At 45.6% G+C, this 17047-nt stretch overlaps 1 protein-coding gene across 7 annotated transcripts in view; it reads left to right on the forward strand.

Annotated features, from left to right (window-relative positions):
• LOC143776520 (teneurin-2-like) overlaps positions 1-17047 on the forward strand; it is a 3926626-nt gene that overhangs the window by 2572380 nt on the left and 1337199 nt on the right. For all 7 annotated transcript variants that reach the window (XM_077265978.1, XM_077265979.1, XM_077265980.1 and 4 more), the window contains one exon: positions 10215-10409. In XM_077265978.1, coding sequence (XP_077122093.1) covers positions 10215-10409 — 195 coding nt within the window. The remainder of the gene's footprint in view (positions 1-10214; positions 10410-17047) is intronic.

Raw genomic sequence — 17047 nt, forward strand, 5'->3', positions numbered from 1 at the left:
TGAGCTGGGGATGTAAGGGGGCTCATGGGGATGTACCTGTGGTTTCCATTTCATCATCTATTCCCTCTGAAATTCCTGAGTTCCTGTCTGACTATCGTGACGTCTTTGAAGAATCCAAGCTTGGTTCGTTACCTCCGCACCGAGAGTGCGATTGTGCCATAGATTTAATCCCGGGTAGTAAATACCCAAAGGGTCGTTTATTTAATCTGTCTGTGCCTGAACATGCTGCTATGCGAGAATATATAAAGGAGTCCTTGGAAAAGGGACATATTCGTCCATCGTCATCTCCCTTAGGAGCCGGTTTTTTCTTTGTGTCAAAAAAAGACGGCTCTTTGAGACCATGTATTGATTATCGGCTTTTGAATAAAATCACTGTTAAATATCAATACCCATTGCCGTTGCTGACTGATTTGTTTGCTCGCATAAAGGGGGCCAAGTGGTTCTCTAAGATTGACCTTCGTGGGGCGTATAATTTGGTGCGAATTAGGCAGGGGGATGAGTGGAAAACCGCATTTAATACGCCTGAGGGCCACTTTGAGTATTTAGTGATGCCTTTTGGTCTTTCAAATGCTCCGTCAGTTTTCCAGTCCTTTATGCATGATATTTTTCGCGATTATTTGGATAAATTTATGATTGTGTATCTGGATGATATTCTGATTTTTTCGGATGACTGGGACTCTCATGTCCAGCAAGTCAGGAGGGTTTTTCAGGTTTTGCGGTCTAATTCTTTGTGTGTGAAGGGTTCTAAGTGTGTTTTTGGGGTACAGAGGATTTCCTTTTTGGGATATATTTTTTCTCCCTCTTCCATTGAAATGGATCCTGTCAAGGTTCAAGCTATTTGTGATTGGACGCAGCCCTCTTCTCTTAAGAGTCTTCAGAAATTTTTGGGCTTTGCTAACTTTTATCGTCGATTTATTGCTGGTTTTTCGGATATTGCTAAGCCATTGACCGATTTGACTAAGAAGGGTGCTGATGTTGCTGATTGGTCCCCTGATGCTGTGGAGGCCTTTCGGGAGCTTAAGCGCCGTTTTTCCTCTGCCCCTGTGTTGCGTCAGCCTGATGTTGCTCTACCTTTTCAGGTTGAGGTCGACGCTTCTGAGATCGGAGCTGGGGCAGTGTTGTCGCAGAAAAGTTCTGACTGCTCCGTGATGAGGCCTTGTGCCTTCTTTTCCCGTAAATTTTCGCCCGCTGAGCGGAATTATGATGTTGGGAATCGGGAGCTTTTGGCCATGAAGTGGGCTTTTGAGGAGTGGCGCCATTGGCTTGAGGGGGCCAGACATCAGGTGGTGGTATTGACTGACCACAAAAATTTGATTTATCTTGAGACCGCCAGGCGCCTGAATCCTAGACAGGCGCGCTGGTCATTATTTTTCTCTCGGTTTAATTTTGTGGTGTCATACCTACCGGGTTCTAAGAATGTTAAGGCGGATGCCCTTTCTAGGAGTTTTGAGCCTGACTCGCCTGGTAACTCTGAGCCCACAGGTATCCTTAAGGATGGAGTGGTATTGTCAGCCGTTTCTCCAGACCTGCGGCGGGCCTTGCAGGAGTTTCAGGCGGATAGACCGGATCGTTGCCCACCTGATAAACTGTTTGTTCCTGATGATTGGACCAGTAGAGTCATCTCTGAGGTTCATTCTTCTGCGTTGGCAGGTCATCCTGGCATTTTTGGTACCAGGGATTTGGTGGCAAGGTCCTTCTGGTGGCCTTCCCTGTCACGAGATGTGCGAGGCTTTGTGCAGTCTTGTGACGTTTGTGCTCGGGCCAAGCCTTGTTGTTCTCGGGCTAGTGGATTATTGTTGCCCTTGCCTATTCCTAAGAGGCCTTGGACGCACATCTCGATGGATTTTATTTCAGATCTGCCTGTTTCTCAGAAGATGTCTGTCATCTGGGTGGTGTGTGACCGTTTCTCTAAGATGGTCCATTTGGTTCCTCTGCCCAAGTTGCCTTCTTCTTCCGAGTTGGTTCCTCTGTTTTTTCAAAATGTTGTTCGTTTGCATGGTATTCCTGAGAATATCATTTCTGACAGAGGGACCCAATTCGTGTCTAGATTTTGGCGGGCATTCTGTGCTAGGATGGGCATAGATTTATCTTTTTCGTCCGCTTTCCATCCTCAGACGAATGGCCAGACCGAGCGGACTAATCAGACCCTGGAGACATATCTGAGGTGTTTTGTGTCTGCTGACCAGGATGATTGGGTTGCTTTTTTGCCATTGGCGGAGTTCGCTCTCAATAATCGGGCCAGCTCTGCCACTTTGGTGTCCCCGTTTTTCTGTAATTCGGGGTTTCATCCTCGATTTTCCTCTGGTCAGGTGGAATCTTCGGATTGTCCTGGAGTGGATGCTGTGGTGGAGAGATTGCATCAGATCTGGGGGCAGGTGGTGGACAATTTGAGGTTGTCCCAGGAGAAGACTCAGCTTTTTGCCAACCGCCACCGTCGTGTTGGTCCTCGGCTTTGTGTTGGGGATTTGGTGTGGTTGTCTTCTCGTTTTGTCCCTATGAGGGTCTCTTCTCCTAAGTTTAAGCCTCGGTTCATCGGCCCGTATAAGATATTGGAGATTCTTAACCCTGTTTCCTTCCGTTTGGACCTCCCTGCATCCTTTTCTATTCATAACGTTTTTCATCGGTCATTATTGCGCAGGTATGAGGTACCGGTTGTGCCTTCCGTTGAGCCTCCTGCTCCGGTGTTGGTTGAGGGTGAGTTGGAGTACGTTGTGGAGAAAATCTTAGACTCCCGTGTTTCCAGACGGAGACTCCAGTATCTGGTCAAGTGGAAGGGATACGGCCAGGAGGATAATTCTTGGGTGAATGCATCTGATGTTCATGCCTCTGATCTGGTTCGTGCCTTTCATAGGGCCCATCCTGATCGCCCTGGTGGTTCTGGTGAGGGTTCGGTGCCCCCTCCTTGAGGGGGGGGTACTGTTGTGAATTTGGATTCTGGGCTCCCCCGGTGGCTACTGGTGGAATTGAACTGGTGTCTTCATCTTCTCTGTTCACCTGTTCCCATCAAGATGTGGGAGTCGCTATATAACCTTGCTTCTCTGTTAGTTGCTTGCCGGTCAACAATGTTATCAGAAGCCTCTCTGTGCTTGTTCCTGCTCCTAGACAACTACTAGATAAGTTGGACTCTTGTCCATGTTTGTTTTTGCATTTTGTTCCAGTTCACAGCTGTAGTTTCGTTACTGTGTCTGGAAAGCTCTTGTGAACAGGAATTGCCACTCTGGTGTTATGAGTTAATGCCAGAGTCCTAAAGTAATTTCTGGATGGTGTTTTGATAGGGTTTTCAGCTGACCATGAAAGTGTCCTTTCTGTCTTCTGCTATGTAGTAAGTGGACCTCAAATTTGCTAAACCTATTTTCATACTACGTTTGTTATTTCATCTTAATTCACCGCCAATATATGTGGGGGGCCTCTGTCTCCTTTCGGGGTATTTCTCTAGAGGTGAGCTAGGACTAATATTTTCCTCTGCTAGCATTATTTAGTCCTCCGGCTGGTGCTGGGCATCTAGAATCAACGTAGGCATGCTACCCGGCCACTGCTAGTTGTGCGTTAGGTTTAGTTCATGGTCAGCTCAGTTCCCATCTTCCAAGAGCTAGTTCCTATATATGCTGATGCTATGTTCTCTTGCCATTGAGATCATGACACTTCAGCAAAAGAGAATGTGGACCAGACTGACAGGATAGTAAGACACAGGGGCGGGCATACTGTTGGTGCAGCTGAACACACGATGACTTCACTACAGCATGCCCTCTGTGCTGTGCACTGCAGAGAGTCATAAGATACTAAGGAGCCCGGAACAACGGAGCCTGGAACAGAGGGGGAAGAGAGAGATGTAAGTATTTTGTTATGTTTTTTTTTTTTATGTATGGAGCATTATATGGGGACCATTATACTGTATGGAACAATATACGGGGCCCATTACACTGTATGGCGCAATATATGGGGCCCATTATTCCCCATGCAATATTATATGGGGTCCATTATACTGTAAGGAGCAATATATGGGGCCCATTATACTGTATGGAGCAATAAATAAGGTCCATTATACTGTACTGAGCATGATATGGGGTTCATTATTCTGTATGGAGCAAATATATGGGGTCTATTATTCTGTATGGAGCATTATATTGGATCCATTATTCTGTATGGAGCATTATATTAGGTCCATTATACTGTATTGAGCATGATATGGGGTCCTTTGTTCTGTATATAGCAATATATGGGGCTCATTATATTGTCTGGAGTAATATATGGGATCCATTATTCTGTATTGAGCAATATATGGGGTCCATTATTCTGTATGAATCATTATATGGGGTCCATTATTTACTATGGAGCAATATATGGGGCCCATAATACTGTATGGAGCAAGTTATGGGGCTCATTATTCTGTATGGAGCAATACTGTATATGGGTCCATTCTGTATGGAGCAATATATGTGGCCCATAATACTGTATTTAACGATATATGGGGCCCATTATTCTGTATGGTGCATTATATGGGGTCCAATATTCTGAATGGCGTAATATATGGGGCTCATTATTCTGTATGGAGCACTATGTGGTGCCCATAATACTGTGTGGAGGACTATGTGGTGCCCATAATACTGTGTGGAGGACTACGTGGTGCCCATAATACTGTGTGGAGGACTATGTGGTGCCCATAATACTGTGTGGAGGACTATGTGGTTCCGAAAATACTGTATGGAGGACTATACTGTTCGGTTTCTGACCTTTTGATATCACTCATGTAATGTAAGAAGTGAAATCTTTGGCATTGCACTATACCTATATTTCTCTGCCGTAAAATAAAATCCAGAAAATCACATTGCATAAATTCTATAAATTTATTTGCATTTTGTAGTGAGAAATAAGTATTTAATCCCTCGGGCAAACAAGACTTAATACTTGGTGGCAAAACTCTTGTTGGCAAGCACAGCAGTCAGACTTTTTTTAGTTGATGAGGAGGCTTGCGCACATGTCAGGAGGAATTTTGGTCCACTCCTCTTTGCAGATCATCTCTAAATCATTAAGATTTTCAGGCAGTCGCTTGGCAACTCGGAGCTTCAACTCCCTCCATAAGTTTTCTATGGGATTAAGGTCTGGAGACTAGCTAGGGCACTGCATGACCTTAATGTGCTTCTTTTTGAGCCACGCCTTTGTTGCCTTGGCTGTATGTTTTGGGTCATTGTCTTGCTGGGAGACCCAGCCACGACCCATTTTTAGTGTCCTGGCAGAGGGAAGGAGGTTTTACGGTACGTGGTTCCATCCACTCTCCCATTAAAGCAGTGAAGTAGTTCTGTGCCCTTAGCAGAAAAACACCTCCAAAACATAATGTTTCCACCTCCATGCTTGACTGTGGGGATGGTGTTCTTTGGGTCATAGCTAGTGTTGAGCGATACCGTCCGATACTTGAAAGTATCGGTATCGGATAGTATCGGCCGATACCCGAAAAGTATCGGATATCGCCGATACCGATACCCGATACCAATACAAGTCAATAGGACACCAAGTATTGGAAGGTATCCTGATGGTTCCCAGGGTATGAAGGAGAGGAAACTCTCCTTCAGGCCCTGGGATCCATATTACTGTGTAAAATAAAGAATTAAAATAAAAAATAGAATTTGGAATTTAGGACCTGAGAATTACGTCACGGCTTGTGATTGGTCGCGTGGCGGTCACATGAGCGGCACGCGACCAATCAGAAGCCGTGACGTCATGGAAGGTGCTGAACGCGCTCATTTTAAGCAAAGCAGGCTGCCCGTTACCAGCGGTGATGTCCAGGGGCCTCCGGAGAGGTGAGTATATCAATATTTTTTATTTTAATTCTTTATTTTTTACATGGATATGGATCCCAGGGCCTGAAGGAGAGTTTCCTCTCCTTCAGACCCTGGGAACCATACACTGGGAACTTCCGATTCCGATTTCCGATACCACAAAAGTATCGGATCTCGGTATCGGAATTCCGATACCGCAAGTATCGGCCGATACCCGATACTTGCGGTATCGGAATGCTCAACACTAGTCATAGCCAGTATTTCTCTTTCTCATTTCAGCATTTCTCTTTCTCATTTCTCTCCAAACACGGTGAATTGAAATAATGCCAAAGACCTCAATTTTTGTCTCATCTGCCCACAACTCCTTCTCCCAATCACTCACAGAATCATTCAGGTGTTCATTGGCAAACTTCAGATGGTCTTGTACATGTAGAGGTTTTATATGTCACGGCGCGTGTATATGCACATAAGAAACCTGCTGCAAATTAGGATCCATATAGATCAAAAAGGGGGCTGAATAAAATAGTGATATAAATTTGTGCTGGTTAGGTGTGCAGAGTGAGAGTGAGAGTGTAGTATCACAGAAAGGGTAGGGAAAGATTTAAATTCCAATGTATCAACATGTGTCAATAGTGGTACTGATATTAGAAATTGGCTAATATAAATTTATGGAGCACTCTACATTAAAATACAAGCAAGCAGGGATTACCTGAGGATACTGTGCAGAGGTCCTTGCTGCCTCCAGATACTAAAGTGCGCCATTTCTTGTTTGACTATTCTCCAGGATTTCCCAAGTCCGATGAATAGTGTTGCAAACAACCGTGTTGTAGTCTGTAGAGGCTGGAGAGAGTTGGAGCGCTGTCCTGGCTAGTAACAGATGCTCATATGCAGAGTCCAGTGGCATCCGTGTGTGCACTTGAAACAACTCTGCTGGCATCAAGGCATGGCCTCACATCTCTCACACTATCTTACCCACTGCTCCAGGTCATGTTGTGGTTTCTGTTTCTTGCCAGCACCATGTTCTATGTCTCTGCTCTCCTGCATGCTTCATGGCTGTGTGTGTATAGGGGGCCGGCGCCTGAACTCTCTGGTTCTTATAGGAATCAGGTGCATCTGTCCAATCTGTTCCTGACCAATTACCAAGAGGCCTCCAGTATATAGTGCAGCTCCACCCAGTGTTCTGGGCCTGTGCAATGTGTTAGCTCAGTTAGTGTCTTGCTTCTGAGTTTGCCTGGCCTTGCTCTGAGTTACTCCCTCTCTGGAGGATTCTCTGTGTTATTTCCTTGGTCTTGTTGTCCGCCCACCAGGAGGCAGAATATCCTGGTCCCAGTGTCTTTGTCCTTGTGTCTTGTTCCATTTCCTTGTCTGCACTTAGTCTTACCTCGGTCTCCTAGTCTTTGGCTTCCTTCCCTGTTGTCTTTCCTTGTATTCTCAGTCTGCTTACACTCCGCACTCTTGCAGCTCTGCCTGCTCTGAACCTTTGTGACTTTACCTCTGCTCCTCACTTTTGCGTTTCTGCTCCTTTCTACTCAGCTTATCTTCTGCTGTTGCAGTTATCCCTTGCTGCAGCTTCTCTCCACATTCTTTGTGGCTCTGCTCAGCTTTGCTGCAGAGACCCCTCCCGCAGCTCCTCTCCGCTCCTTGCGGTTCTACCTGGCTCCGCTCCTTGCGGTTCTACCTGGCTCCGCTCCTTGCGGTTCTACCTGGCTCCGCTCCTTGCGGTTCTACCTGGCTCCGCTCCTTGCGGTTCTACCTGGCTCCGCTCCTTGCGGTTCTACTTCTCCTGCACTTGGCTCCGCCGCCAGCTCTTGGCTCCGCCTCCTGCCTGTCTGCACTTGGCTCCGCCTCCAGCTCTTGGCTCCGCCTCCGGTGGTTTTTCACTTGGCTCCGCCTCCTGCTCTTGGCTCCGCCTCCTGCATTGCTGTTCTTGGCTCTAGCTCCTGTGCTTTCGCTCTGCATCCGCTCTTGCGGTCTTTATCTACTTATTCCTAGGTCCTCGTGTCTGAACAGGTTCTTACCCGTTCTACATACCTGCCTGCAGACCGGTCCCTACCGGTTCTTCCAGTGTACCAGTCTTGTCCACCAGTCCTGCCAGAGAGCCAGCCGTGCCCGCCTGCCTTTCCAGAGAGCCAGCCGTGCCCGCCTGCCTTTCCAGAGAGCCAGCCGTGCCCGCCTGCCTACCAGAGAGCCAGCCGTGCCCGCCTGCCTGACAGTGTTCCTGTTGTACCCGTCTGCCTGCCTATGTGCCAGCCGTGCCCGCTTGCTTGTCTATGTTCCGTTCCCCGGTGGGATCAGCAGCCACAACCAGACTCCACCCTGGAGTGGTACCTGGTAGCTTCCTATTGCACAAGTCTGACCTCACCATCAGAGGCTCCAGCGAACACCTAGGAAGCTACTTAGTTACGCCCCTTCCAGGGAGGTTTGGTCTGTGGTCCAGTGGGGCCACTCCCCCGCACGCCCGTGCCAACCAGTCTGGGCGCGAGCATGACAGCACTTGGGTACTTGCCAGACCTGCGTGATGTCTTCAGTCATGTGATCCTCACAGTCATTTGGTGATGATGCAGCAAAGTTCAATGAGCAAGTGGGACCAAAATCCTACGCGTTTCAGAAATCTGTCAGTTTCCTTCTTCAGGGATGGTCCTTACTGCGTCTTGGTCAGTTTATATAACCACGAAGGTATCAGTTATTCAAAAGCAAAGAGTTCAATCTCGTTATTAAGTCTGCTTGGTCTTAGTGTATCAAGTTGGGGGACCTTGCAGGCACTGCAGGATTTTAAATCTTTACGACGTAATGTGTTACCAATGGTTTTCTTAATGACTGTGGTCCAAGCTGCCTTGAGATCATTAACAAGTTCCCCTATGTTGTTTTAAGCTGATCTCTCACCTTCGTCATGATCAAGGATACCCTACGAGGTGAGATTTTGCATTTAGCCCCAGATCGATGTCGATTTATAGTCATTTTGTATTTCTTCCATTTTCTTACTATTGCAACAGTTGTCTCCTCACCCAGCATATTACTTATGATTTTGTAGCCCATTTCAGCTTTGTGTAGGTCTATGATCTTGTCTCTGACAACCTTAGAAAGCTATTTGGTTTTGCCCATGTTGTAGAGGTTGGAGTCTGGCTGATTAACTGAGTCTGTGGACAGGAGTCTTTTATAAAGGTGACTGTGTAAGGGTATGTGTCCACGTTCAGGTTTGCTTCAGGCTTTGGTCAGGATTTTATGCAGGTAAAATCCTGACCAAAAATGCACCTGAGGTCACTGGCAGGTCACCTGCGGTGTTCCTGCGTGTTTTGTTCATTGTAGCAACATGCTGCGTTCTTAAAAAATGCACCGCATGTGCGTTTTTGCGGGAAAAACACATGCGTTTTTTAATGCACAGTGGAGACGGGATTTCATTAAATCCCCTCCACTATGCTGTAACATCTGGACGCTGCGTTTTTTACGCTGCGGCTCAGCGCTGCGTCAAAAACGCAGTGTTTCCTGAACGTAGACACATACCCTAAGACATCTGTCTTTAATCCTGGTAACGAGTTGATTAGGAGAGTTTGACTGGTCTGTAAGAGCCATAACTCTTAATGATTGGTAGGGGATCAAATACTTATTTCTTACTACAAAATGCAAATAAATGTATATAATTTATACAATGAGATTTTCTGGATTTTATTTCTGATATTCCATTTCTCAATGTTAAGTTTAACCTACAAAGACACCTCATGTCTTTGTCAATGGGAAAACTTACAAACTTACAAAATCCGCAAGGGATCAAATACTTATTTCCGTGTGTGTGTGTGTGTATATATATATATATATATATATATATATATATAGTTTATAAAAATAGGCCACAGGGCTGCACATGGTACAACTTAGCTGAAAGCTGCTGTGGCATTCTGCTTAGTTCCATGATGAAACTATTGAATGCTTTGTAGTAGTGTTGGCTGTGTCCCAGGTTATACATATGGAGCAGAGCACAGCACACAAGATTTCAGACTGTTGTATCATGATTAACCTTTTAGATCCAGGAATACAGCCGTTATTTTTATGTTAGTTTACATTTTACATTGCCTCTTTAATGTCATAAAACTTTGTTTTCCTTTATTAGTGAGGAGAATTTTATCTCTTTCTCATTCTCCATTGAAAATAAAGTATTATATTGTACACGAGTTATCGCAGAGACAGTGTGTGCTGGTGATTGTCATTCATGCAGCCTTACAGCATCTGTTCAATACATAACCTGGATGTCTTTGCCAAAATCAAACATTATTGGTTTTTATATTACACAAATTAAATATTTTTATAAAGAGGTCACAGCGCATTGAGATGAATCAATACATAGCCTGTCTGAAACCACAAGTGTATTGCTTGATTAACTTATATTGCAAATACTGTGTGCACATGCAAGAATTAATATTTGCTTTCTTTCTTATGTATTTTCAGCTGCGTGTCCAGTTTTGTGCAGCGGCAATGGGCAGTACTCCAAGGGTACTTGCATCTGCTACAGTGGCTGGAAAGGAGCAGAATGTGATGTGCCCAGCAGTCAGTGCATAGACCCTTCCTGTAGCACCCATGGTTCTTGTATGGAAGGAAACTGTGTATGCTCTGCGGGATTCAAAGGGGACAGTTGTGAAGAAGGTACATTTTATATTACACAAATGCTTTGTAACATGCTTAAAGAAAAGTACGCATATGTGCAGTCATCCTGAAGAAGACATCCCCTCCAACTAGTCCACTAATATAGACCAACACTCTGTGTTCTAGATCCCGTTACTGGCACACCATGTAAAGGCTGGACAATTATTCATAACTCTTTTATGTGAGACATATGGTAAATGGCAAAATAACCTTATGTTTTGCAGTGCATTTAAATACATTATATATCAATGAGAGCAGGAGTACGAGGCACGCAGAGGCATTAGTCATGTAAATGCGTAAGGAACCTGCTGCCTAAGATTCTCCAAATGATTATAGTATAGGATGATGAATGACTTCTTATGAAGTGTCCTGTATTAAGTAAGAACCTGGATCCCGGCCACAAATCCTGTCACAACGTTGTATAGAGAAGCCAGTAGCACAGTGCGTTCTACGTATACAGTAGTGGCAGTCTAGTCAATGTCCATTCCACCCTTCACACCCACTTGCGACAAACATCCTATTGTTTGACTAAACACAGTTTTACACATTACTATATATATAATTATATAGTTTATAGTATTGATTGCTGCTCAAAAACTAATGAAGCCATGTCATTCACGTGCCCTTATCAAAGTACAGAACGGAGGCAAGAACTCAGCTGGATTTTTTATTCAACTTAAGATTTTTAGTTGAGATATTCATCATAGTATGTCATCCAAACAATTCACCTGAAATGAAAGTGGCATGGAAATCAATAGGATCCATATATTCTGCCGCATAAACACTGTTGCTCTATTAACAAATTTGCAATGGAAAATGAAATGGAACATTTGTCAGATTTTGCACCTTGTTGTGGCAGAGACCTAACTGAAATTGACAAATTAGGTTAACTTAGTGGTGTTGTATTTGCTAGGCTTGTGCTTGAGTTATTTTTCAATGACATTTAACGTCATAAATATAATTCACGGTTCATTGGTGTTGTACATCTCCTCTCTGGTATCAGTCTACCACCCTACATGTGCCCTCCGCTCCGCTAATGACCTCAGGTTAACATCCTCAATAATCAGAACCTCCCACTCCCGTCTCCAAGACTTTACACGTGCTGCGCCGATTCTTTGGAATGCACTACCTAGGTTAATACGATTAATCCCCAATCCCCACAGTTTTAAGCGTGCCCTAAAAACTAATTTGTTCAGATTGGCCTACCATCTCAACGCATTAACCTAACGATCCCTGTGTGGCCTATCGTAAACCCCCCCCCAAAAAAAAACGAAAAACCCATAATCAGGTTCCTCGTATCATGTTCTCATACACTTTATGCAGTTAATAGCCCTCTGTGTCTGTACTGCTACACACTTAGGCAGTTAACTGGTTCATGCAGCTTTACATGAACACCTGAGCCTTACACTATGGCTGGTCCGAATAACAAAAGCAATTCTTACCATCCACCTCTCATGTCTCCCCTTTTCCACATAGTTTGTAAGCTTGCGAGCAGGGCCCTCATTCCTCCTGGTATCTATTTTGAACTGTGATTTCTGTTATGCTGTAATGTCTATTGTCTGTACAAGTCCCCTCTATAATTTGTAAAGCGCTGCGGAATATGTTGGCGCTATATAAATAAAATTATTATTATTATTATTATTATTATTATTATTATTATTACAATGTGTACTGCTCTCACAACTATTCTCTATACCTATGATGTGATTTCTTGTAGCCACTGGGCAGAAATTCCATACCCTGAAATATAAAGAACTACTGAAACCCCTTAAGTATCTTTTAATAGCTGCACGTTATCCTTGCTGTGCAGTTCTTTCAGTAATAATTCTGATTTTCACTTAATTGTTCCAATGTACTACTTAAACTTTTTAATTTTATCGCTCTACGTCGTGGTGACAGTGACATAAAATTTGAAGAGCCTCCTGTGACCATTCAGTGCTAAGATGATTTTTAATAGTTTAAGGTATAAAATTTACATGCTGTTGTAAAAAAAACAAAACTTGCTTATAAAGATGGCTTGTGAGCATGTCAGTGGCCAGAATTAAGAATGGGCTATGCTGCCGTGACAAAAAAAACCCTTCATGTATCTTAAAGAGAGATCGAGGGAAATGCCTCTTCTGGCCAAATATTCACTTAAAGGGGTTGTCCACTACTTTCAATTAACCCCCCAATGTATCCCCCCGGGGCCCCTGATGAATTGTGTAAATACCTTCCTTAGCTGTTTTCGCCTGTGAGCGGCGCTATGCTGGTGGCTGAGTCCGGGTCACGTGACCCCCAGGCTTCAGCCACCGCTCATTTCCGCCGACGTCACGTCAATTTCCAGACTCTGGAAATTGACGTGACGTCAGTAGCAGGCGTGACCCCAAGCTCCACAGACAGCAGTCACTCATAAAGAGTGACTGGGCTGTGGGCAGGGCTGAGGCTGCCTGCGGGGCTGTGCTGGGGGTGGGCGGGGCTAGGCAGGGATGTGCGGGCAGGCGCCGGTGCTGTGCGGTCCCCGGCGCCGGTGCTGTGCGGTCCCGGGCGCCGGCGCTGTGCGGTCCCGGGCGCCGGCGCTGTGCGGTCCAGGGCGCCGGCGCTGTGCGGTCCAGGGCGCCAGCGCTGTGCGGTCCAGGGCGCCGGCGCTGTGCGGTCCCGGGCGCCGGCGCTGTGCGGACCGGCACCGTGCGGACCGGCGCCGGTATGTGCTGGGGTCTGCTGGGGGGTGGTCTTTGGGGTGTGTGTTGTGTGTTTGTGTGTGTGTGTCTGTGTGCAGGCTCTGCCTGCTACAGTGGCAGTGAGTGACACATTAGCCAATGATGGGACAGTAGTAGTCCCATCATCCGGCTAATGTGTTGAATGTAAAAAAAAAAAAAATATATACACATATACATATACAGTACATACATACAACACACACCATGCGACAACATGCGCCATGCGACGACACTCACCATGCGACGGCATGCGACATGTACCATGCAATGAGATGCGCCATGCGACAACATGCACCATGCGACAGCAAGCGACGTGTACCATGCAATGACATGCGCCATGCGACGACATGCATCATGCGGCGACATGCACCATGCGACAACATGCACCATGCGACGACATGCGCAATGCGACGACATGTGCCATGCGACTACATGCACCATGCGACTACATGCGACATGCGCCATGCGACGACATGCAGCATGCGACATGCACCATGCTACACCATGCGCCATGCGACGACATGCAGCATGCGACGATATGCGGCATGCGAGACATGCAGCATGCGACGACATGCAGCATGCGATGACATGCAGCATGTGACACCATGCGACATGCAGCATGCGACAACATGCACCTTGCGACGACATGCAACATCATGCGACATGCCACATACTGTACATACATACAGTACATACATACATACAGACAATACAGTACATGTAACATAGAGTACATACTCACCATCACTTGTCACTTTGAGCCCCGAAGCCATTGTCATCTGTAAAAAATATTAAAATAATAAACAAACACTATACTCCCTGATCCGCAGAAATCCAATTAAAAGGAGTGTCCCTCGACGATCTCCTGAGGAGAGCAGGAGCATCAGATAATGTGACTGCTCTCCAGGGGCTCCAGGAACACAGTAAGGGGAGGAAGGTATCCTTCCACAATGTATTCCCCACAATGTATTCCTACACCAGTGTGAGAAAATAGTCCCTAGTCTCACTTCATGGCATTGCTGTATGAGAAAGTTCCCACACAGCTTTTTGCCATAAAGTGAGACCAGTGAACTATAGTAACCTCTCAGTGATGCACTGCAGGAGCCATTGTCTCCTGTCAGTGTGTCACTGAGGGTCCTATAGAGCAGTGACATCACCCGATGTCACTGTTCTATAGGGGAGATCGTCGTGGGACACTCGTTATTAATTGGACTACGGCGGACAGGTAGTATACGGTTTATTATTTTACGTTTTTTGCAGGCGCCGAAGTATGGTAAGTATGGTGAAATGAAGAATATTAAAATACTTTTTCCTAATGTGTGTGTGTTTTATTAACCCTTTTCTTACTATTGGATTAATAACGGATAGGCGTCTTTTGACGCCTCTCCGTTATTAACCCGGCTTAATGTCACCTTACAATAGCAAGGTGACATTAACCCCTTATTACCCCATATCCCACCGCTACACGGGAGTGGGAAGAGAGGGGCTAAGTGCCGGAATTGGTGCATCTTACAGATGCACCATTTCTGGGGCGGCTGTGGACTGGTATTTGTAGCCGGGGGGCCAATATCCATGGCCCCTCTGTAGGCTATGAATATCAGCCCGCAGCTGTCTGCGTAGCCTTTCTGGCTATAAAATATAGGGGGACCCCACGTCATTTAGTTTTTTTTGGGGGGTCTCCGTATTTTAATAGCCAGTAAAGGCTACGCAGACAGCTGTGGGCTGATATTCATAGCAGGCTACAAACATTGGCCCCCGGCCGTCGGCTTTCCCCCTCTGGTGCAGAAAATTGTGCGGGAGCCCACGCCGTTTTTTTTCCGTTTTTTTATTAAATTAAACGCTCATAAAGGCCTATTTAACCCTTGCGTCGGTACGGGTCCGTCGCTATGCGTCGGGCCTACGTACTGACGCACGTTGTGAAATTTGTGCACGTCGTGGGCAGCGGATGCAGTTTTTCAACGCATCCGCTGCCCATTCTGAAGTCCGGGGAGGAGGGGGCGGATTTTTGGCCGCGGATGCACGGTAGAAAATGGCGGACGCGACAGACAAAAAAAACTTTCACTTGAACGTTTTTTCGTCCCAACGTGCCGCCAAAACACGACACATCCATTGCACGACGGACGCGATGTGTGGCCATCCGTCGCGATCCGTCACTAATACAAGTCTATGGGTAAAAAACGCATCCTGCGAGCACATTTGCAGGATCCGTTTTTCCCAAAAAGATGGATTGCTAAAAACGCAAGTGTGAAAGTAGCCTTAGGCTTAGCCTTAGCGTCGGCCCGACGTACCGACGCATACTGGTCCAGTCTTAAGACGCTTCCGCTGCTCCATTGCAAGGTCCGGGGAGGAGGGGGCTGCGTTTCGCCCGTGCAAGCGCCATCGAAAATGACGGACTAGACGCACAAAAAAAGTTACATAAAACTTTTTTGTGCCGGCGGTGCGCCAAAACACGGCGCAACCATCGCGCGACGGTTGCGACGTGTGGCACTGGGTCGCTAATAAAAGTCTATGGAGAAAAAACGCATCCTGCGGGCAGGACGCGTTTTTTCTCCACAACGACGCATTGCGATGTGCAGTGCACGACGCTAGTGTGAAAGTAGCCTTAGAAACATCGGCCTTTCTATTATATATCTATGGATATATCTATCTATAGATATATTTATAGATAGATATATCTGTAGATACATATATGTATCTATCCATATATTTGGCTGCTTTCACATCAGGTTTTTGCCGTCAGGCACAATCCGGCGAGTTTTGAAAAAAACGGATCCATTTTTTTACGCCGGATCAGTTTTTTTCTCATATAGTTGTATTAGCGCCGGATTGCGCCTGATGGCCACACGTTTCATCCGTTTTTTGCCGGATCGGTCAAAAAAGCTGTTTCCGCCGGACAGAAAACACATACAGAGGAACGTTTTTTCTGTCCGGCGAAAAAACGCACAGCGACGGATCTGGCACAAAACGTATGAAACTGAGATGTGAAATGATGAATCCTTGGAATCCGTTTTTTCATGCATGTTTCCATTCAAATCATGCACATTTTCCGTTTATTTATTTCCAAAAACAGCATTAAAACCGTGCATAAACCGCACCAAAAAAAGCCTCAAAACTGCATAAAAACTGCATCAAAACCTGGTGCAGTTTTGCAGTTTTGGTGCGGTTTTGATGGAGTTTTTGGTGCGGTTTTGATACAGTTTTTGGTGCGGTTTTGATGCAGGTTTTGGTGCAGTTTTGGTGCGGTTTTGATGGAGTTTTTGGTGCGGCTTTGATACAGTTCTTGGTGCGGTTTTGATACAGTTTTTGGTGCAGTTTTGATGCAGTTTTTGGTGCAGTTTTGATGCAGTTTTTGGTGCAGTTTTGGTGCGGTTTTGATGGAGTTTTTGGTGCGGTTTTGATGCAGTTTTTGGTGCGGTTTTGATGCAGTTTTTGGTGCAGTTTTGATGCAGTTTTTGGTGCAGTTTTGGTGCGGTTTTGATGGAGTTTTTGGTGCGGCTTTGATACAGTTCTTGGTGCGGTTTTGATACAGTTTTTGGTGCGGCTTTGATGCAGTTTTTGGTGCGGTTTTTGCGCAGTTTTGATGCAGTTTTTGGTGCGGTTTTGGTGCAGTGTTGTTGCAATTTTGGTGCGGTTTTGATGCATTTTTTTGTGCAGTTTTGATGCGTTTTTTAATGCAGGTTTTTGCACGGTTTTGATGCATTTTTTAATTCTCTTTTGGTGCGGTTTTTATGCGTTTTGGAAATCTAAATAAAGGTGTATTATTGAACAAAAAAAAAAGATTTGTGATGTCATTATTAGTGTTGAGCGATACCGTCCGATACTTGAAAGTATCGGTATCGGAAAGTATCGGCCGATACCGGCAAAGTATCGGATCTGATCCGATACCGATACCCGATACCAATACAAGTCAATGGGACTCAAGTATCGGAAGGTATCCCTGAT

This window comes from Ranitomeya variabilis, chromosome 5 (genome assembly GCF_051348905.1).
Source record: "Ranitomeya variabilis isolate aRanVar5 chromosome 5, aRanVar5.hap1, whole genome shotgun sequence".
NCBI lineage: Eukaryota > Metazoa > Chordata > Amphibia > Anura > Dendrobatidae > Ranitomeya > Ranitomeya variabilis.